Source organism: Pseudoliparis swirei, chromosome 7, assembly GCF_029220125.1.
Source record: "Pseudoliparis swirei isolate HS2019 ecotype Mariana Trench chromosome 7, NWPU_hadal_v1, whole genome shotgun sequence".
Taxonomy (NCBI): domain Eukaryota; kingdom Metazoa; phylum Chordata; class Actinopteri; order Perciformes; family Liparidae; genus Pseudoliparis; species Pseudoliparis swirei.
In genome coordinates this window covers 25,982,727-26,005,437 of record NC_079394.1, presented here as the reverse complement: position 1 = coordinate 26,005,437, position 22,711 = coordinate 25,982,727, and the positions used below count along the sequence as shown (strand labels likewise).

Genomic DNA, 22,711 nt, shown 5'->3' with positions numbered 1-22,711 from the left:
AAGACACACGTCACACGGAGAATACACCAGTTGTATGAAAAGGAGAGGACTGCAAAAGCGACAGCTTCACAACGTGCTGTTGCTCTCACTGGGGACGACTGGACATCGGGTGACCAGACGTCCGGTTTTCCCCGGACATGTCCTGCTTTTGAGACCTAAAAAATGCGTCCGGCAGGGATTCCAAAAACGTCCGGGATTTTGCTTCGTCGGATATTTGTGTTTCTCTGGGTTTTCATGAACTAGTATTTACCCCTTACAAGTTTTGGAAATGGTATCTCCCTTACATTCCACCTTCTTGCGTGAGCTCTGACAGTATCGAGAACAGTCATTGGTCGACCGATCTCAGGGTTGCCAGATACACGATAATTATCCTACAAATACAACCATTTTGAGCCTTTGGTACGATACTTCACCATCTCCAATCTGGCAACACGGAGCACCTCGCCGCCTCCACTAGTTCATTGTTGTTTGTGCGGCATGCTATAAACTACTACCAGCGCCGCCGCTCCCATAACACACTACGCGCTGTGCGTAGGGCACCAAGTCCTGAGGGGGCTCCACAAAATAGGCAACTAAAAAATCCTAATAGTTATAATAATTATAATGTCGATATTATTTCAGTCTAGAAATATTAGGCACCTTTTAGGCATGTATATCACAAAACAGGCAGAACAAGAGAGAAGTGTCCTCTTTTTCACTTTAGTTCATATGGCAGTACATTTAAAATAAGTGTCAAGTTCGAGGAATTGACAAACTGCACTGAAAGTGTTTTCTGGTGTCTCACTCTAACAGGGACAACACATGTGATTGCACTTTCATTCATATGGCAGAACATTTAAAATAGAAGTGCGCTATACACTACTTTTGAATTAATTATTGGATTTTGCGTATACAAATGCGATTAATCGTGATTAATCAGGGAAATCATGCGATTAATCGCGATTAAAAATGTTAATCGTTCCCCAGCCCAAATATAAATATATATAAATATATATATTATATAAATATATATTATATATAATATATAAAGACATTTTTATATATATATATATAATTATAAATAAATATATGTGTATGTATATATACATACATACACATATATACAAATACATATATATGCCGTATATATATATATATATTGAAATTTCCCCACTGTGGGACAAATAAAGGAATATCATATCATATATATATATATATATATATATATATATATATATATATACGCACACGCCGAAAGAACGTTTAAGTTACTATGGCATAATATGTCCACCAGGAACTGATTCTTTGTTAAGATATTTCTTAAATATCAGATTTAATTATAGAAAGAAACATCCAGTACCCGTCATGCTCTATGACTGTACATATCATACGAAGATTTATCCCTACAACAGGAAATGAGGCCAATGAGAAACTTTGAGGTGCTTGTGTTTTTCAAAGTAAATGAACATATTGACCTGTATGCGGGATCACATGATGTGTGCGCGCTCCGCTCACACCTGTAGTCACAAGGTGAGTCAACCAATTACAGAACGAGGCTTTAAATTGGATCAAGTGTTTCCTGGAGCAAAGACTTAATGTCTCCAAGGTTTCTGTCACAAGTGCCAAAAGCTTTAATGTGAGATGAAATACGACACACACACACACACACACACACACACACAGACAGAGAGAGAGCACCTCACCCACCCACTGGGCTCGTTTCTCCTCCCACCACACTGACCTTCACCCGTCACAAAGGCTTCATATTTACAGCCACCACAGCCCTTCTGCCCACTCTCAGCCCCGATTGTCAATCAGCAGCAGGCCGCCTCCCTCTTTGCCAATCCATCACCAGGCCCGAGGCACTGAACCCCGCCGCCCGGCGCAATGACAACGACGACGACGAGGGATTTGGCTCTTCTTGGCTCTGATGCCAAAGTGGTACAAACTCAAGCTCAAGGTAGGAGCCCTTTCTCCCCAAAAGAAAAAACACTAGTATGGTTAGGAAACAACGCCAGAGCTTCAAGCATCCCCTCACAGGAGTGAGGGACGGAGGTGCATTAGATGTGAAGTCCCACCGAAGAACATACGCCCCAGAGTTCAACATCGGAGCCGATGCTGAATAATCAAACATAAATAAACGAAACGGTCAGCTTCTGGAGCGTTTCTGAAAGCAACGAAGGACAGATGTGGAAAAGTCGGACGGCCGCGCTTTCAGCAGGACTTCGCTTCTACTGTGTCAAATGGAAAACTAATGGGATGCAGCGGCTGCCAGTCGCGTGCAGTCGGTTGTCGTTAGTCCTACTTTTAGTCCTGTTGCAGGTCTAGAAAGGTCAGCTACAGATTTATTTTGTGCACACACACACACACACACACACACACACACACACACACACACACACACGTGAACACACCCATGTTTCCAATAATGTCTTGTTTTTTCCATTACTTCACTGCTGTCTAGGAAAGTGGGGCAAATGCTTCAGGTAGTACAGCATACTAAGAGAGGACACACACACACACACACACACACACACATCATCATCCCCTGCAGGTAGTGCGTGCCTGAGTGGGTGGCCACTGGATTCAGCCCCCCTGAATCTCAATGACAACCCCACATCCACAGGGATTTATCTAAATGCAAATCAGCTGCCTTCACTCAACAACACACATGACTTCCTCTGCACGCTCCGAAATGCAGCGGGCAGCCGGGCGACGGGCAGCCGGGCGGCCCTTTGGCTCCGCCTTCACTTTCCGCAGCGCCCTCTATAGCACGCTCGTTTTTTGCCTAAATTAAATTTTAATTGAGAGCTAATTTAGCAAGGCCAAATTGACGGGAACTAAGAAGGAGAGCACAGGGAGGAAAATACAGCGGGGGGAGGGAGGTGGGGGAGGCAGAAGGAGGATTGGAGGAGAGAAGAGGGAGAGAGCGGGATTTGGAGTGGCAGGTGACAATAAAAATCTGCTGTTGGCGCCATTCTCCCTCCCGAGGGGGGCCGGGGGTTCTCGAATGACGAGAGGAAAGAAAAATATGAGAACAACAAGGGAGAAATGTTTACTGTGCCAGCAAGTCGCCTTAATGGAGGAATATAATCTGTGTGCACTGGGAAAGAAGCTCCACAGATATTCTGTCATTCATTCACTTCATCGGGCTCCTTAAAGTTGTCCTAACAGCAGGGCTCTTGCACATGTTGACCAGTGGATTTCCAGGACTTTAAACCAAATTTCTATGACCAAACTGAAATCTCGGTATAAACATGAAAACTGTATTGAGAGCTATCGCTGGCTTATATTTTGAGCGTCTTTCTTTAAAAAATATTAATTATTTCAAACTCGGCGTAAATGAACATGCGATTTTTAACAAATTTCCATGACTTTTCCAACACTTTTATGATTTAAGTTTTTTCCATGACTTTTCCAGGCCTGGAAATGACCATTTTAAAATTCCATGACTTTTCCAGGTTTTCCATGACCGTACGAACCCTGTAACAGGCCGACGGTGGTTTTCATGGCAGTGGCAGCAATGTCAATCAAACTTCTGCTCACCTTGTGACCCCGACGCCTCAAAAGGTTCCCCCGGGGTCTCGACAGCCGGGTAAACAAGCTCCCGCATGCCGCCTGAAGCTTTCTCCGCTCCAGCTGTTAATTAGCCCGGCTAAGTGCACCGTTAATCGATCGCTCGTCTCCGCGCTATATCTCATAACGGCGCTGCACTCTAGGCAACGCCGGGCGACGGAAATGCGAGGTTCAGAAAGTCACACTTTCGGTGCTGGGCGGAGAGCAATGACTGCCTCTTTGAAGACGGGAGTGGCTGGTGGACCGGCGGCAACCGGAAAAGGATTTTAAAAAACGTCCGCGGGGATGGGATGGATTTCAACGTTATTGGAATCACTACTCTGGACAAGCAGAAGAATGCTTGGGCAAGCGGTGCAAATCTATTATTTATTTGAACCAGGTAGTTAAAAGTCACAACTGTATCAGTCAAAGGAACATTTTGAAACTTCCACCGATAGAATAAGTAAGCTCTCGCGAACCCATCGACACTAAAGAGACAGGTACGGGAAAGTAAAAGCCAACAAAACATGTACAGGTGATGCAGATGCAATAGTTTACTGCGGGTTGTTTAGCTGTCTTCCACAGACGGCGGATATATGAAGGGAACTGAATTCGTCTCAGATAATAAAGCTAGGAGTTACCAATCAGGCGCCGCCTCGACAGGTGGAGCATTCTGCTGCTCACCTGATGGATTTTCTTAAAATCACATTCGCTAGTTTACAAAAACTAGAGTAAAATCCAGGTTAAACATTAGTTAATGATCGTTTCCTTCATTTACAACGTGAAATTAGACGGCCATATTGTTCCTGGTGACAGCTTCCCAAAAAGGCGACCGTTTGTTTAGATTTCTCCATTTCATAAAATTAGAAATGTAATTAATTATATATTGTTGCAGGTCATTTAACCCTCCTGTTACCTTTAGGGTCAATTTGACCCCATTCAATGTTTAATGTCGGTGTTCTTTGGGGTCAATTTGACCCCAGGCTGTTTTTCACTGTGTACACATATAAGAAATATCAACTTTTTTATATATTTAAAGGGCTATTTAGGTAGTCAACAAACAAACATAAAGTACCTCACACTTAAACTTGGGAAACAATATTAATACTAATAATTTTCTGGAGGTTTTAATTGCTGGGGTCAGATTGACCCCGAGGGTAAAATATGTTAGTAAATGTAAAGGTAACAGGAGGGTTAAACATTGAATGGGGTCAAATTGACCCTACGGTAACAGGAGGGTTAAGAGAGAAAAATATAGAAATACGCAATGTCGACCATCTATGAGTTTTGACAATTTTATATTTTCTTAATTGATTGATTTATTGATTGAAGATGCATTTCCAAACTGGCAGCCCAAAACAAGCACCAGTCAATTGTCAACTGTAAACATGTATGTAACACTTCAAGCCCCGGAGCTCACGAAGCCCACCACCACAGTGTGCTGCACTGAGCAGAAACTCCTTATTCACTCACAGGACAACCAACTTCATTTGCTCGACCTTCAGCAGAGCGAGGGAGAGAACCCACCAGGAAAGAAAGACAGTAAAAGTCCCACCAATGGAAGGAGTAAAATAAAAGTACTGCCGAGCAAACCACAACTGCCGCAACAAGTATCTTCCTCTCTCTTCCTGCGTGTGATGTGGGCAGCACCAACTGGAGAAACATCCCGCCTCTCCTGTGACTTCTTCTCAGTCGAGTTATTTCTAGATTAAGGCTACAATTATGGCCGAACTAGAATACGTATAGATCGGGAAATAAAATACCAAAAACAAGCTGAATCTAGTGTGAAAATGCAAATGATAAATCACATTTGTTATGTTTTTTGGAATGTTCTAAAAGTGCAAACTGCATTTCAACTTCAGCTGCTGTTGCCACACACTTGATTCTCCATTTGTATAGAAGGGTAATGTATTTTATCACAGGCCTAATTATAGACCTGAAATGGAAACAAACCCAAATTTGCAAAGCAGATACTGCTGTTCTGTTTTGACGGTGTGTTATCTAGAGGTTGCACGGGGACGAGGAAACAAGTCGATTTGATGTTCAAACAATCGGCGTTTAAATTGACCATGAACTGGAAGTGAACAACCAGGCCCTGTTGTGCAAATATCTACACTTCCAACAACAAAAGTAGACGGTGGTGTGCAGCCGTCAGTCAGTCAGCAAGTGGTGCGAAATGACATTATGTTTTCAGAGGAACAGTCAGGACCCGCTCCAATAAAAGGCTCCATAGCTTACAGAAATAGCCTGTCAGGCCTCTTGGAAACCCACTTATAAGAAGGAAGGGGGGAAGAAAAGGACTCGCACTACTCCAGTGCATTTCAGCCAGCATTCCTAAACCAGGTTGTCCTTGAGAAGATGGACAAGCTGCAGCGAGACGGAGGCTAACGGGTTAGAGTGGCGTCCGGGGAAGATGGAAGGAAACAAAGACCGGCGTGGTGAGAGGACTGAGGGGGAATGCGAATGGGGACAGAGAACAGGTGACGGGCGGTAGAACGAAAACGCCACGAAGACGAGCGACGAGCAAACGTAGAGTTTACCGAGAAAGAGCGGGAGGGAAAGCGGAGAGGCCGAGAGCTGGGGGTTGTAGAAACAGAGAGAGACAGAAAGCCTACAGGTGAGGGTATCCCGATTGGAGCCTGACCTCGTTAACCCCAGAGGCTCGTTAGAGTCTCATTACAGCGCCGGTCTGCAGGCCCATCCTCTGTCACACCTTCATTAAGCCCATCGACCCACGGTGCTTATTAAACACATTCATTACCCCGAGTATTGAACTGCTGCTGCCAACTGCGGCCCCTGAATGCATCGCAGGGGCAGGCAGAGGGGTGACGTCTGGTGTGTGTGTGTGTGTGTGTGTGTGTTTCGGGCAACACACAACACCTATAGGTTCTGCGTCGTATCAATCATCACAAATGAAGTCAGTGACGAGCCGCTTTGGCCTCTCAATCACACAGAGACACAGATGATGGGAGGAAAGGGTGACGGATGGGAGGGGGATTGGGGGAGAAACAATCCAGAGGGAGGAGGACATGGCTTGTTTGAGAGGAGGAGAGTGATGGGGTGAGTAGCGGGAGCGTGGACGTGGAAAGACGATAAGGAGGGTTTGAATTGAGATGTAAAAAAAAAAAGGGAGACAGGTAGACTTTTCTATCTTTCTCTCCCCACAGAAGGGGGCCGTCCATCATGAAACATGCAAACTAGTGCGACCGAGCCGAAGGAAAGGAGGCGAGGCCTCCGTCCTGGCTCGGGGCTCCTGCTTTGAATGATGACATCATTTCTGCCCTTCTCAAACAAAAGGAAAACTCATCATCGGAGAGAGGCCGAGGCAGAGGAAGGGAAAGAGTGCAGGGAGATTAAGAAGAGTAAAGGCGTGAGCGAGGTGTCGGAAAGGGCCATGAATCATTGTGACATCCCTGGCCGGGTGTCAGAAGCGCCTGCCGTCTGGAGCTGGATAAATACAGGGCCTCTGAAGCAATGCTCTTTAAACACCAGCCAGGTCAGAGCCCAGCACCGACCCTCAGGAGAATTCAAACTGATGCCAAGGTTGTGGGTTATTATTTGGATAATTTTTTCTTGTAGTGTTGCCAAAACCGGTCTAACTTTCTCCCGGCGAGTGAAGGAACCACCGGTTTAAAAGAACGTACAACAAACACAAAAAGCAAACTTTCTCCTTTTGCAAGGAAAAAATGAATGAATTAGTTATATAAATGTGCCAAATTTACGGATTAATCGCTGCACTTATAAACTAGAACGGGCACTCGGTAGAGCGCATACCTTCTCATATCACAAGATTGGGCATTGAATTATGAACATTTTGGCATTAGTTGCATGCCAATTGGATTAAAATTGACCGCGCTATGGTAAAAAGAAGATCTTGACATTTTCATGACTTTGACCTTTGACCCGATCGATCCCTAAATCTAATCAAATGGTCCCCGAATAATAACCAATCATCCCACCAAATTTCATGCGATTCGGTTTAATACTTTTCTAGTTATGCGAGTAACACGCATACAAATAAATAAATAAATACACGGCGATCAAAACATAACCTTCCGCATTTTCAATGCGAAGGTAATCACCCTTTGGTCATCTGGTCAAATTTAACAACACTGAGTTATTGTCCAGAAGGCAGGATATATTCTGCTCACGGGCCACACTGGGGGAAAAGATTTAAAGTTGGAAATGACATTTTGGTTTTATGTCAGCTTTATGCCCCCCCCCCCTCCCTCTCAGGCTGGAGGCCGTGAGCAGGAACGTTCACATTAACATTCTTCGGGGCTTTTCTGGTGGCTGCGGGCGAATGCTTGATAGCGTCACGGAGCAGAGTGTGCTGCTCCAACATCCACACACGGTGCTGAAGGATCTCTGCAAAAACCTTCTGACAACCGTTGAGGAGAATGAGCATTTGTTTTCATTTCCACGGTCCTCAAAATTCGTACGCAAGTCCCACGCGAGGGAAATTACATGAAAGGTGCTAACAGAAACCTCCCACTTTACAAACTACTACGTGTGCAGGAAACATATTAAAGCCTTCATATCAACAGGTTGTAAAGCGTCGTCCTCATCAGCGTCGGCCCGACTTAGTACGAATATTCCTGTAAATGCGCGGGGAAAAAACACAGTTCAGGAAAGATTTGTGTTACTCAAATATCTATTAATATCCTCAAAAAATGGGCTCTTTTAAAAGCGGGCCTGAGTGCAAGAGGAACACTCCTGTTCACTGTTGTGCTGCGTTTCTCCTGCAGTCCTGCTGCGCCCTCTGCAGGCGAAAACCCAGAGCACATGACCCAAAAACCTCCACTGGTCCGCCTGCAGCGGTGCGGTGAATGTTGAACACAAGCACACACAAGCACGAGTTGATGTGTGTGTGTGACAGCTGACTTGTTCTGTGAGTTACGAGCAAATTGCTTCCATTTAATACCAAATCATCATTTGTCACTCAAGTTGCAATTTGAGTTGTCAGAAGCGGGGATTAAAAAATATATATATATATTCTGTGTGGCGTCACCTGAGAGAATGAGGGGCCGGGGTTGGATCCCGGATCCCGTGGCGGTCCTTCTCCCTGTGTTCTCCGGCTTCCTCCCACAGTCCAAAGACATGCAGCTCAGGTTAATTGGACCTAAATTGCCCGCAGGTGTGATGGTTGTCTGTCTCTATGCGAGCCCCGATACACGGGCGACCTGTCCGGGGCGAAGCCGGCCTTCAGCCGATCCCACGTGCCCTTCTGACGACGACTTCTCTCTCTGTTTCGCCAGTCATTAAAAAGACACATCGAATCGGGTTCTTGTCATTAAAAAAAAAATTTAAAATAAAAAAAGGCATATAAACCAACACGTAAATGAAAAAGTTATCACACTTGTGCTATTGGATTAAAAAAAAGGTATGAAACGTAGTCAATATTCTCGGAGCTAACTCGGAAGTAGTTTCGACACTAAGCACCTAAGAATGTAACGGTGCCGTTAAAATACCATCACGTCAGGGCCGGCTATAAATATAGATGACTATACCAGAATATACCACTGCTACTATCAATGAGACTGTTTATACGAGTATTCCTGCAACCACCCCCAGGCTAAATAGCTGTTGAACAGCTCCACTTCCCTGACCCTCCAACTTTCGATTTTATGGTTGTTGGATTTTTATGTCATGGATATTGATGTTGGAGCAAACCAATAATTTCCAATGTGCAGCGCAACTCTCTCCCTGTGCGTAGGACAGTTCGGTTTTAAATCCCAAAGTAAATGCCGGTGTTCCCAGCAGAGATTTGGATCGTGGAATTCCTGCTACCAACTACGCCACTGCCCTGTTGAGACTCCGCCCACTATTGAGTCTCCGCCCACTCTACCTCCATCTGCCTGATGGATCGTGGAGGTCTCCATCGCTGAATATGCCGACTACGAACTATTCATACACTGTCATATTCATTACCTTCGCATTGAAAATGCGGAAGGTTATGTTTTGATCGCCGTGTATTTATTTATTTATTTATTACCTTCGCATTGAAAGTGCGGAAGGTTATGTTTTGATCGCCGTGTATTTATTTATTTATTTGTATGCGTGTTACTCGCATAACTCAAAAAGTATTAAACCGAATCGCATGAAATTTGGTGGGATGATTGGTTATTATCCGGGGACCATTTGATTAGATTTTGGGATCGATCGGGTCAAAGGTCAAGGTCATGAAAAGGTCCAAATCTTCTTTTTACCATAGCGCGGTCAATTTTTATCCAATTGGCATGCAACTAATGCCAAAATGTTCATAATTCAATGCCCAATCTTGTGATATGCGAAGGTATGCGCTCTACCGAGTGTCCGTTCTAGTTGAATGTGTTTTAACTCTAAATCTGTCCTTCTGTACACATTACATCTATTGTTCTGTCCATCCTAGAGAGGGATCTTCCTCTGTTGCTCTCCTGAAGGGTTCTTCCCTTTTTTCCCCCTGAAGGGTTATTTGGGAGTTTTTCCTGATCCGATGTGAGGTCAAAGGTCAGGGATGTCTATATGTATAGATTGTAAAGCACTCCGGGACAAATTTGTAATTTGTGAAATTGGGCTATACAAATAAACTGAATTGAATTGAATTTCTCTCCTCACGACTTTCAGCTGCTCTCCATTTTATTTTTTCCCAAACAGGCCTATTTCTGACTCCGGCATTAAGCCGTCATAATGTCCGCCGCTCGCTTGACTTTGTTTTCAGTGCACAAGTTTAATACTTTCCGCATTTCTATGAGCCACTCGAGGGAATCCAGGTAAGCACTCTGCCGCTCCCTTTGTCAAAATGTCCTCCCACCTGTGTTATTGATAAGAGTCCAATGCCCAATGTTAATGCAGAATCCTCTCCCGGGGTAGCTAGTGTTGAAAAGAAAACACCGTGTGGCAAGGTCAGATATCCGAGGCACACTTTACTTCACAGGCCCCGCGTTTCCAAAAGGCGCTTTCACTTTCCTCTCTTTCTTTTCTTTTTCTCTCGCTCCCTCCTCTAAAACTTGTTTTGTTCTTGGGCAGACGGCAGAGGGGAAATATCGACGATGTCCGTGTCTGAGTGCAGCCGGCTGTCCAAGTTTAAGTCAGAGCTCATGAATGCATCTGATTACTTTCCAGGCAAAGGACGATCAGCAACCGCGACACACACACACACACACACACACACCCACACACACACACACACAGCAGCTTTTTGGGGACACAGATCGATACAGAGGCCCTTCAAACGAGCAATGAAGAGGAGGATATTGGAGAGGGGAATGTGCCGTTAGCTTAAGACTACAGACTGAGAATGTAAGCAGCGGAAATGGCGAAAATAAATTTTTTTTAAAGGGAATAAGTCACATAGTTTATTACTTAACAAAATAACCGTGTGTCCTTATCGCAATGAGTCGGCCCCAGTTAGGGCTGCAACTCAAAATGAACCGATGGGCTTGTGAAAGGGCAGAAAACAGTGCAAATGAAATGTCGATTTAAAAACAAAAACAAGAAAGGAAAACAAACAGGAGGGTTAGGTAGGCGGTAACGGCTGCATCCGGGGTAGAAACTCAACTGTGGCGTTCAGTCTGTTCTCACAGACGTCTAAGACAACCAGCGAATGCCGACACTGAAGCTGGAAGCAGGGCTTTTGACATTTTCGCTTATAGAATAATTTAAAAGGTGCCCTGTGGAGTTGTCTTTTGGACAAACAAGTCCATGTTTATGTTCAGGGTTACTCACAAAAACACAAAAGAAAACATTGTATTCATCCCTGAGGGCCAACAACCCGTTTCCTCCGTAGCGCTGCTACACAGTCCTTTAAAGCAATTCATCCAATTCCAGAAATGTCGATGATGTATTTTATGTCAACATAAGGGATAAGAATTGATGATTTTTTTTCTCAATAGAAAATACAGGGGAAGCTAATTTATTTAAGACCATTTTTTAGACATTCCCCTCTGGCGGGACGTACGTAGACGGACATCAGACAAACAGAACGAGAACACTAAAGAGACCTTGGTGGCATGTAAGCCTGAGACTTCTGACACACATAATCCAGAATCCAGTGACATTAGCAGTTAACGCTGACTCGACACATCATACGACGTCGGACATTCAACATCCAGAAAAAAAGTCTCAACTCCCGTCGGTGAAGACTGAAGGGTAATGGGGAGATGGACAAAGGTGTGTGTGTGTGTGTGTGTGTGTGTGTGTGTGATTCCTGTGCAGCTGGCAGCTATTCAAATTCATCCACCTCCATGCGCGTCGCTGCCCGTGTTTTGACTCTGTGTGTGTTGCTTTATGTCAAAAGGTCAATCCCGTAATAACTGACAGCTATCATCATTACCACTTCCCTTGTCTTTGCGATGCTGCTAATCCGGCTTATTAAATCTGCTCATGTCAATATACAATTCAATCTGCCAATGCGTTGGATTGGAGCAGCAGACAGGCGGCCAATCGGAGCGGCAGATGAGACCTCCTTCCCGACAGATGGCCGAGAAACACCGTTCACTCTGACGGTTCGTCTTCTCAAGTGTTTTTGCAGTTTTCCCACAGACAAAAACATCCCAAATGCCTCAGAGGGGGAGAAAGAGGGAGAAAGAGAGAGAGAGAGCGCTGGGAAACATGGTGAAAGCACGGATGGGGAACTCTGATTGTACATGCAGAGTGGTAATTACACCTAAATTGAGGGCACATGGTAATCTTTGTTAGGTCATCTCCAATTCCACTTACATTTCCACATTCCAGACTAATTAAAACTGTAAATAATCAGAGCCTGTGTGTGTGTGTGTGTGTCTGTGTGCGTGTGCGTGTGTGTGTGTGTGTGTGTGTGGACTCACGCCATGTCTTTGAGATGAGCCAGTGGGAGAATCTTCCCATCACATTCCAGGAACATTTTCACACTCTCTGATTTTAACAAGACGGGAGAGAGGAAAAGAGTAGAAAGGTGCTTCCTCAGCAAAATATGTTTGCAGATTGCAACTTAATTGAAAAGGAACATTGGAGGGTTTTTTTCTGCGGCGTTACAATCCGTCCACCAGTTTATCCAGGAAACCGACAGAACTCAGAGTTAAAGCGTCAGTGATGCCTCTCCCCCCTCCGGCCAATTGAAGTGAGATGAGGAAAAGGGGAATTTGCTATTCTCAGAGTCTTTGCCCTTTGAGGTGGTGGAAGAGAACAGAATATAAATGGGGGGTGGAGGGGGAAGAGAGAGAGAGAGAGAAACTTCAGAAGATGAAAACAAGCCTTGAAAGGCAACTGGTGCAATATAACCAACTCTGGCATAAATACTGGATGAACGCCAGGGTGGATGTCAAAAGGAGTGAGAGAGAGACACCAGAGTCCCCTCTTAGCCCAGGGTTATCTGTAGCCCTGGGCGGATTTCTTTTGGGGCCCCCGGGCCAACAAACAATGAAAGCACAAGCCTCATTTTGTCAACTGTAAACAACATTTGGAGACACTCGTCACTGCCGCAGACGTCCTCAGTGTTGCATGAGCAGCTTTCATCTGTTGTCATTTGGTAAAACTAACAACTGGTGTGCCCTTCGGTGTGACGATCAATGTCCTTCCTCTCTCGTCTTTCGGGACTAAAGGTACTGCGAGACATTTGCCGATTGCACGTGTTGCATCACAGCAGGACAACAAACGTATCTCCACCCCACAAGAACTTTCCTTGACAGTTAACTTGGAGAGAAATCGGGGAGCATTAGCTGATGTGCTACTAATAATGCGAGTGCTTGTGTTTCTTAAGGCAACGCAAGCTTATTCAAAGACCTTGCCACACACACACGGTCTTGGCCCTGCAGCATGGAAGTGAAACCACAACCACAACGACACGGAGGGAGGGAGGACAAAAAGAAAAAAGGCAAGAGGGCGAGTAAAAGACCACACAGAAACACCCTCTGGCAAATCAATTATTCAATTTGGGAGGAGAGAGAGAGAGGGCAGATCACAGGGAGCGAAAGGCTCATCCTCATCTGTGATTGATGAGGAGACCGGGAGAGGAGAGGAGAGAGGAGGATCTATGAACAGCTGAACCCGGAGCGAGATAAATTACATCGACCACAAATGGTCGAGTCACCTTCTACATTTTTTATTTGCGATAAAATATTCAGAATCATTGCATCAAAGGCAACATCTACGAATAAAACAATCTTTTATCGTCCACGCGTATATTTCTCGATCTCACAGTGCCAACACATTCAGCTAAACCCATATTGAGGCTGTGATTACCCAGAAGGCAACACAAATCAGTTTCCTTTTTTTCCCTGAGAAGTGGGCGGAGAGCACCGCCGCGGAGAATGAATGGCCTCCGTGGACAAATGAAAAGTGAGTGTTTCTGGGTCGTCTCAAATCCTGCCAAACTTAATGACAATTTTAGGCGGAAAAAACCAGAGCGGCCAGACATAACAATTCCCCTACAGGCTTCGGGCCATTTCTCTGCTCCCCGATGACAGGAAGCTAAAATAACCGCAACTATCTCACGCCTGAAAAATGACTGTTTGAAATTGATACTGCTGCTGCGCTGGAATGTTATCACCAGTCTGCAATATTCATCTCTCACCTAGTGGTAATCACTAATTTCATATCCTATTAAGTTGATTAATGGGGTTTTAACAAACTGAGCTATTCTTAACAGCTTAAAGCTAAGTAATTCATCAAGGTCAGAAATTACTCACAGACTGCAGACATATTAGCAGGGAAAAGTGCAAGAGCATTAGTGAGGGAAAGACGATCTAACTATATAAGTGGTGAGAAACAGACATGCCGGATGACTAATTAACTCAACTGTCTGCTTCAGAAGTAAATATGTATCATTTATCATTCTTAATATATTTGATCGGGACTGGGAGGAGCTGTGCACAACTCAGCTTTAGCGTCAACAAGCTGTGGCCCACAAGCAGAAAGCAGCTGGAGGGCTGATTCCAGAGAATGGAACAGTGACATCTAGTGGTGGTGTGGAGTATTGTGTCCCTCTCTTCTGTACCTACTGCTTTTACTAAATATGAGGAGGAGGCAGAGGAGGAGGAAGGGTATGATCTATTCAGATCCAAGAAAATATCACTTCTGCAAATGTATACGAAGTCTGATCATCGTAACACAGCTGATTCCGAGGCGCTACACTTAAATGAATGAATATGTATAGAAATGCACACGGTGCCCGGCAGTGCAGTTATTGGGAGGAATTCTTAGAATCCCCAACATGGCGGAAACCAACAGGAAGACAGCGACCACGGCTCCGGCATCATAACCCCAGAATATCAGCAGTAGCTACAAGACGAGGACCAATCTTCGCATTGGGGCTCCTGCGAGAGCAGAAACCTGGCACGCAGGGAGAAAAACCCCAAATATGAAAGCAGGACCAGGACTCACCAGCTTGTTCTCTTGCAAGTAGAGTCTCTGCAGTTTTGGGCATCCTTGAGCCAAAGCCACCATGCCTTCATCTGTGATACTGTAGCACTGACCCAGGTGGATGTCCTTCAGCTCACTGCAGTGCTCTCCCAGCTGGAGGCAAAAGGGGACATGTATTTGTTGAGCATGTGTCAAATAAAATACCCTTAATGTATTTGGAGTATTACTTCACTCTGCATTTTGGGAATAAAGACAACCAAAAAGGTGGATGCATTACAAACTAGAACGGGCACTCGGTAGAGCGCATACCTTCGCATATCACAAGATTGGGCATTGACTTATGAACATTTTGGCATTAGTTGCATGCCAATTGGATAGAAATTGACCGCGCTATGGTAAAAAGAAGATGTTGACCTTTTCATGACCTTGACCATGACCTTTGACCCGATCGATCCCAAAATCTAATCAAATGGTCTCCGGATAATAACCAATCATCCCACCAAATTTCATGCAATTCAAGAAGATGTTGACCTTTTTCATGACCTTGACCTTGACCTTTGACCCGATCGATCCCAAAATCTAATCAAATGGTCCCCGGATAATAACCAATCATCCCACCAAATTTCATGCGTTTCGGTTTAATACTTTTTTACTTAAGCGAATAACACGCATACAAATAAATAAATAAATAAATAAATACACAGCGATCAAAACATAACCTTCCACATTTTCAATGCGAAGGTAACAAGTAAATATTTGGACATGTATACGACTTAGTTGCTACTCTAACTCCATACCTTTTTGAGTGCTTCGTCCGTCAGTTTGTCCTGGTTGCCCACATGCACCTTCACCAGCAGATGGCAGTGTGTAGCCAAGGCCGACAGGGACATGTCCCCGAGCTGCTTGCAGCGGTACGCGGTGTACTTCTGCAGGCCTGGGCAGTGCGAGGCCAGGGAGGACACGCCATGGTCGTAGACCCCTCTGCAATCCGAGATGTTGATCTCTGTCACGTTCTGCCTCCGAGAGGCGATTTTCACCAGGAGATCATCGTTCACCTAGGGAACAGGGAACAAGGGGGCGAACACAAGGAGAGACCAAAGTCAGTAGAAAGGTTATAAATGGTATTTTTAAAAAGAGACTTTAACCCTCCTGTTACCTTTAGGGTCAATTTGACCCCATTCAATGTTTAACGTCGGTGTTCTTTGGGGTCAATTTGACCCCAGGCTGTTTTTCACTGTGTCAAACATATAAGAAATATCAACTTTTTTATTTATTTAAAGGGCTATTTAGGTAGTCAACAAACAAACATAAAGTACCTCACACTTAAACTTGGGAAACAATATTAATTCTAATAATTTTCTGGAGGTTTTAATTGCTGGGGTCAAATTGACCCCGAGGGTAAAATATGTCAGTAAATATAAAGGTAACAGGAGGGTTAAATGATCCACGGGGCTGTTATCCATCCGTTTGGCAGAACACGATGGCTTCATTCCAAGACAGAGAGTTAACTAAATGTCTACTGTGGGAAATATGGAAAGGGAAGAATCATTCCTGAAGACAACGGAGGCTCGCTATGTGCTCACTTGTTGGAGGCCACTGAGGTCGATTTGCTTCCAGAACTGGAAGTCCAAGCAGAGGTCCCTCCAGTACTTACAAACCAGAGAGGCACACAGACAGCGCTCCTTCACTGTCAGGTGGGAGAGCACCTGCAGGAAAGCGACAGGAAATACAACATGACAACCGCTTTTTATTGGAATGGATCCATGTGGTATAAGTCAAGTATTCAGCATGTTTGCCATTGTACCAAACCGACAGTAATTAAAAGACAAAAGGCGTTTTAGCTCCTCGATGACCTCTGACCTTAAGCAGGATGGAGGAAGGCAGCTGGTTGATGCTCGAGTGATCCGCAGCGTCGGAGCATCTCGCCTGGCAGTCATCGTAGTAATGCAGGCAACAGGGGGACGAGTCCGAACTGTGGGGCAGGTCGGCGTGAAGGCCCGGCCCGCAGCAGCCGTCCGCGGGTGAGGAGGAGGCGGAGGCAGAGGAAGAGGAGGAAGCGGCGGAGGAGGGAAGTGGACAGAGGGGGAGGTGGCAGTGGCCGGTTTCAGAGTTTGTGGCGGCCTCTCCCCCGCCTCCTCCCACCCCCCCGTTCTCCAGCCCTCCGTCAGGGGCGGCGAAGGCGCAGCGCGGCTGCTTACAGGGGGTGCACCTCTGCACCTCTGAGCACTTCCTCTTACACACCTGCGCCCAGATAGACACACACACACACACACACACACACACAGAAATGTTTTCTTCAATGCAGCTCAAGACAGTTTTGAGTGTTCAGCCTCTAGATGCAATTTGAGTGTTGAAGAAACTCACGCCGCCCACATAATGACACATCGAATCAAAACAGCACCCTTTACCTCGGATACTCCATGTCGATTAAATAAAATAGGGGTGGGAAAGAAAAAAGAAAGCGGTTGCCTAGAGTGTGATGTTTGACTCGTGACTCCTGCTGTTATTACATGTTAAGAACATAACAAACTCACTGTGTAATGTTCCCCTTGAAAACACTTTTGTGTAAGCGTGGCGCTGGTTTGAATCTGCCCATTTCCATTTCATATTATAAACAGGGTCTGCCCAGTCAGCCTAAAGCCAATGGCCACTTGATCGTAAACTTTCTTTAGCAGCAGCACTGGTCCATCATGGACGCTGAGGCCACCAGGACAGATTGGAATCCCCAGCTACAGCGTTTCGGCACCGTCGATGCAGCGACCTACCATGTCAGTGTAGTCGCCGGTCACAGGTCCGGGCACGGGCACGGTCACAGACACCCCGGCGGTTCGGAAAAGCACAGGCGGCGGGATCAGTTTGGAGGGAACGGCGGACAAAAGGCTCCTCCCTTGGCCCTCCCAGATCGCCAGCTCCCGCGGCGACAACAGGAACTTGGAGCGGTCCTCGGGGGACGAGAGTGTCGCGTACCGCTCGGCGAGCTTCGAGGCAACCGCCGCCCCGATGCCGACTCCGCCCACGCCGGGCACGCCGATTCCTGTGATGCTGCTGCGCCGGCACGCGCTGCCGTTGGCGCCGGCCTCCGAGTGGTCGCTGTCGTCGTCGAGGCCGCTGCTGTTGCTGTGGACGATGAAGCAGAGCATGCAGGGCAGCTGCAGGAAGCAGTTCCTCTTCTTCTTCTTCCTGTGATGCAACTTGCGTGTCCTTTTCTTCAGGCGGTAACCATTTTTCGAAAGAAGATGGCCCATATAGATGATTCAAGGAAACTCTAGGAACAAACGGGAGCCAATTAATTGGTAAATATATCATTCAGGAACAATCTAATGACCTTGAAGGTTACAGTGATTGCAGGACTGGCTGTCATTATTAGTATCCTATTAGTGTCACAGCACAATACCTGAGTTTTGATAGCAATAATCTTACTTTTTTGTAAAACAAGCTCAACATTTCAGGCAATTGAATGACCTTACAGAAGCAACCACACAAGACCTTGCTGGCATAAAATCTGACGTTGCCAATGTTGTGAAGTAAGTCACTAAATATCTATGAAAATAATATGTAAACAAGATCTTATAAGCATTAAATTAACTTCCAACACTCCAAAACAAGTAGGTCGAAAAGCCTTGAGGTTCATGAAGTCTACCCCTCAGAAGTGTGCTAGAGAGAATAAGAGTAGCAGTACCCAATAGTTTACGGTACATTTATAACTAGTTTGCACACATGCAAATAAAGTAAATATGTTCATGTTAATATCAGTTCATCAACATGTACGGGAAACATTCTTCTGCCAGCAATAATCCCTGGAATAAAAGATCAATATATGTACGTGCAAATACACAACAAATATCTAGTTGCATATGCTATATATTCTATTTGAAACGAACGCATACATTTGAGTATTCTTGAACAGTCGTGTTGTCGTAACCTGTATTGAGCTCATTCGTGCTGCGAACACATTACTTCTCACATGTTTGCACTACTTGCACTATCACCACTTTCATTCTGCACTAACACCCTCAATGCATTGTCACTGTTGTTGCTATTGTTGTTGTGTTTATATTGTACATGCATGTTGATGTTCTGTTGTCTTCAATGTCTTTTTTATATGTCTCCTGCTATTTGTAAATAGCATGTCTGTACGACGAGAGCGTCCGAGTTAAATTCCACGTCCGTGCACACACACATGGTGAATAAAGCTCATTCTGATGTGTAATGTGTTTAAACGCCGCTCTCATTGCCCACGTTGAGGGGGGTTTTGCGTTCAAAACTAGCAGCTTTATATGACCGTACGACCAGTGTAGCGAGGGAGCAGCGGCGATGTAAAAGATGTAAACATTGAACAGGTGGTCATTTGTTTAGCGCGCGCGTAGTAGTCGTGACGTGACGGGGGTGGTGGTGTTTAGCTGAACCCGTTTATTAACGCATTCACGGGAACGCGGTTCGGGTTCTGCTCCCTTGCAGGCTAGCTCGCCTCCATCATCACTCGTAACGTTAGCTACGTTAGCCGTAGCCCCGCGACGTGAAACGCTCTCTCACCACTTCACACGGTGGCCCCTCGCGCCGCACGGTGCGCACATAACACCGCCACGCTGCACGGTCACGGCGAGTGCTGGCGGGTCCCGGTCCGGAGAGACGCGGAGGCGGAGGAAACCTCCTGCTGCTGAAACGAGCGTAGTGTGCACCCCAACAGCGGCAGCTCTGCTGCTACTACTGCTGCTCCGCTCTGGAGGACGACACTTCCGCACCGAGAGGCCAGCGGTAAGGAAGCCGACGAGGGCCGATTCATAATTCGCCACGGGGATTGGGTGAACCTGCCCGGCTGCGAGGCCTTGTGAGGAGAAGGGGTCAGCCGAAAGAGGCAGTAGAAAACTATCTTCTTCTATTATTGTATTAAAATCTGTTTTAGAGGCCTTGAATTTATATTTGGTTTTGATACGGTATCACGGTATGATGTCCACATGGTGCGTATTTCTACGCATAGATACTGATGTCAGGGTTATCTTGAATTGAGTCTTACGTTCTTCTTTTTTATATGTGTATTGGGTTTTCAACAGAACATGTATGTATACTTTCAAATACCCAGTAAAAGAATAATATTACACATGTAATACGTACACGTACGGATACAAACTATATTACACGTATGAATAAATATTGAAGGGAAATGAACTCCAAGCGCATAAATGGTGAAAGATTGGTACATTCCAATATACATACTATGATGCCTAAATATCCAACTCTGCAGTCATTTGCAACAGACCTAACAATACGTCATGCCTTCCACAGTGGAGAGTGGAGGCAGCTGATATAGGAAAGTCTATAGGTGTTTTAAGAGCTCGACAAATAAGGAATAAGTACCAGGATATCTTCGCTTGTTCTCCTTTTTGTCTCTTTCTGCAACTGTATGCGGAACAATAAAACCATGTGCAACTTTATGCGGAACAATAAAACCATGTGCACCTTTATGCGGAACAATAAAACCATGTTCAGGGTTCTGTACTCACACCGTTTGCATGCCATGCACAACAACATAATCTGCAAGTCAGTTCAAGCCAGTATTGCAAATCTCAAATGTGCCTCGATGAGCATAATTAGCTGGTGTTGCTGCTGCTGTGGTGACAGTGTTCAATCTGCATGGTTAATTGCGCAATTATTATCAGGTTATTACACTTTTTTATTTATATATATATATATATCACTTTGCCATTCAGTTTAAGTGACATTTGTAGTCCTAACTCACTCTCCTTTTCTCTCTCTCTCTCTCTCACACACACGCCGACACACACAGTTTATGGGCGTGTAACTTTGCAGCCACCACGAGCTCTTCAGGGGAGAACGGCAACTCCCAAAATAGCAATGCGATTTCGGGAAGCCTCCGGTAAGAAAAAAAGAAAGATGGCTGGAGCAGTTTCACCAATAACTCGACAAGTAACTAAAGAAAACCAGGACTTCGGGACCGCGTCTGTCGATTTTCGTCTCGAAGACGTCGAGGACTGTTTGATATACGACCGGCACGGAGTCCCTGTTCCGTTCAAGAAATTATATCAAGAAAGGAAATCGGTCATTATTTTCGTGCGGGTAAGAGAAAGAATACAACTTTGTTTGGCTTAACCGTGCATGATGACGCATAGGCTAGACTGCCCGACGTAAACTCGCGAGAGGTCAGTTAGGCAGATTGAGCCTCATAAAGGCATCCTCAGGCAACAGGTGAGCATCAGCCTTGGACAGATGCTCTGACCCCCCTGCTGCCAATGAAGAAGGCATGTCCTTATGTGAAGACGTATGGCTTTGACACATGTAGGAGCTGGATGAGAGTTTACAAAAAAATAAGTATACCATCTTGTTTCCCTTTTGACATGTCACTCCACGTTTCCCATGCAGAATTTCCTGTGCTACAGCTGTAAAGAATATGTGGAGGATCTGAGCAAAATACCCCGAGAAGCACTGGAGGTGAGTCCTGATCCGAACCAGCCGGGGATGATTGTTTGTGTATATAACTATGAATTCTTACATGTTATTGATTCTGGAAACTCAAACAAAATGTAATGTGTATATATGGTGTTGCAGGATGCTGACATTCGACTGGTTGTGATCGGTCAGTCTGCTCATCGCCACATTCAGGTATAGTTCATCAATCCACACACACACACACACACACACACACACACACACACACACACACACGTGTGTTCCTGTACATTCTTCTGATTTAGTTTTCAATCTCCAGCCATTCTGCTCGCTGACAGGGTATCCCTATGAACTATACGTGGACCCGGATCGGTGCATTTATCAAAAGCTTGGGATGAAGAGAGAGGAAACATATACAGACTCAGGTATGCAATCACATGCACATGGGCGTATGACCCCAACATATTTTCCCATGGGGATACATGGCGTGTGTGTGTGTGTGTGTGTGTGTGTGTGTGTGTGTGTGTGTGTGTGTGTGTGTGTGTGTGTGTGTGTGTGTTTTATCTACATAGCCCACCCAAGCCCCCATGTGAAGTCTGGTATCTTTATGGGACAACTAAAGAGTATATGGAGGGCCATGAGTAGCCCTGTATTTGACTTCCAGGGGGACATGCATCAACAAGGTGGAGCCATCATTGCAGGACCAGGTAATCGTTCCTCTCTCTCTCTCTCTTTTGCTCCCCAGCATATTTCTCTTTACACTGCCTCGCTTGTGTCTCCTCTTCGCAGGCTCCCAAGTTCATTTCTCCCATTTCGACATGAACCGGCTGGACCACATGCCCATCGACTGGCTCCTGCAGCACGCCGGACTTCAACAGACTCTGGACTTCAGCCACAAGCCAAAGATCATCCATGTGTAGCTGGGCAGCCCGGCGATGCACACAAGGCGTGTTCGGTCGACAAAAAGGAGTTTGGGCCAAATCAATAATATATAGTAATGTGTTTCTGAGTCTGTTGTCTATCATGAGACGGCCTGTGTGGTGGATGGTTGAGTGTGTAAAAGGGATATGAATGCATTATTGTTGAACACATTTCCATTAGAGTTGTATTATATGTCTGTTGTATAGTAAGATGGTTGCGTGGATGAACAATTCAAAATAAATGGTGCACTGATAGAAGTGATTGGATTCTTATCACAGGCTTATTTCTGTACCCACTTTCCACACACACACTAGTGTTCATGAGACTGCAGAAGTAAAGTTAAATTACTTCTCAGCTGCATATCGTATGTCTGCCCTGCAATGTGTGGCACTTGCACAGTCCCCCCCCCCTCCAAAAAAAATGGCACACGCCACAGGACTACATTCCCCACAGCACATCGACAGTGGAGGGTGGGCGCTGGACTTCTAATCCTGATACGTCAACATGATGTGGCTTTCGGAGGGGAGAAACC

General features: G+C 45.4%; 2 protein-coding genes across 3 annotated transcripts in view; one reads left to right on the top strand and one right to left on the bottom strand.

Annotated features, from left to right (window-relative positions):
* fbxl17 (F-box and leucine-rich repeat protein 17) overlaps nt 1-19,477 on the bottom strand; it is a 217,129-nt gene extending 197,652 nt beyond the window's left edge. The window contains exons 1-6 of the mRNA XM_056418213.1: nt 19,387-19,477; nt 17,619-18,118; nt 16,714-17,094; nt 16,437-16,559; nt 15,651-15,908; nt 14,875-15,006 (exon numbers count right to left, since the gene is read on the bottom strand). Coding sequence (XP_056274188.1) covers nt 14,875-15,006; nt 15,651-15,908; nt 16,437-16,559; nt 16,714-17,094; nt 17,619-18,098 — 1,374 coding nt within the window. The 5' untranslated portion in view covers nt 18,099-18,118; nt 19,387-19,477. The remainder of the gene's footprint in view (nt 1-14,874; nt 15,007-15,650; nt 15,909-16,436; nt 16,560-16,713; nt 17,095-17,618; nt 18,119-19,386) is intronic.
* A 55-nt stretch (nt 19,478-19,532) lies between these two features.
* Nucleotides 19,533-22,451, top strand: prxl2c (peroxiredoxin like 2C). Of its 2 annotated transcripts, none has more exons than XM_056418226.1 (7): nt 19,533-19,608; nt 20,639-20,928; nt 21,232-21,300; nt 21,418-21,471; nt 21,578-21,683; nt 21,923-21,965; nt 22,048-22,451. In XM_056418226.1, the coding sequence occupies exons 2-7, from the start codon at nt 20,707-20,709 to the stop codon at nt 22,244-22,246; spliced, it is 693 nt and encodes a 230-aa protein (XP_056274201.1). In that variant the 5' UTR covers nt 19,533-19,608; nt 20,639-20,706; the 3' UTR covers nt 22,247-22,451. The 2 variants fall into 2 exon arrangements, with proteins under 2 accessions (XP_056274201.1, XP_056274200.1); XM_056418225.1 differs by having other exon boundaries at nt 21,831-21,965; nt 22,048-22,262.
* The last annotated feature ends 260 nt before the right edge of the window (nt 22,452-22,711 follow it).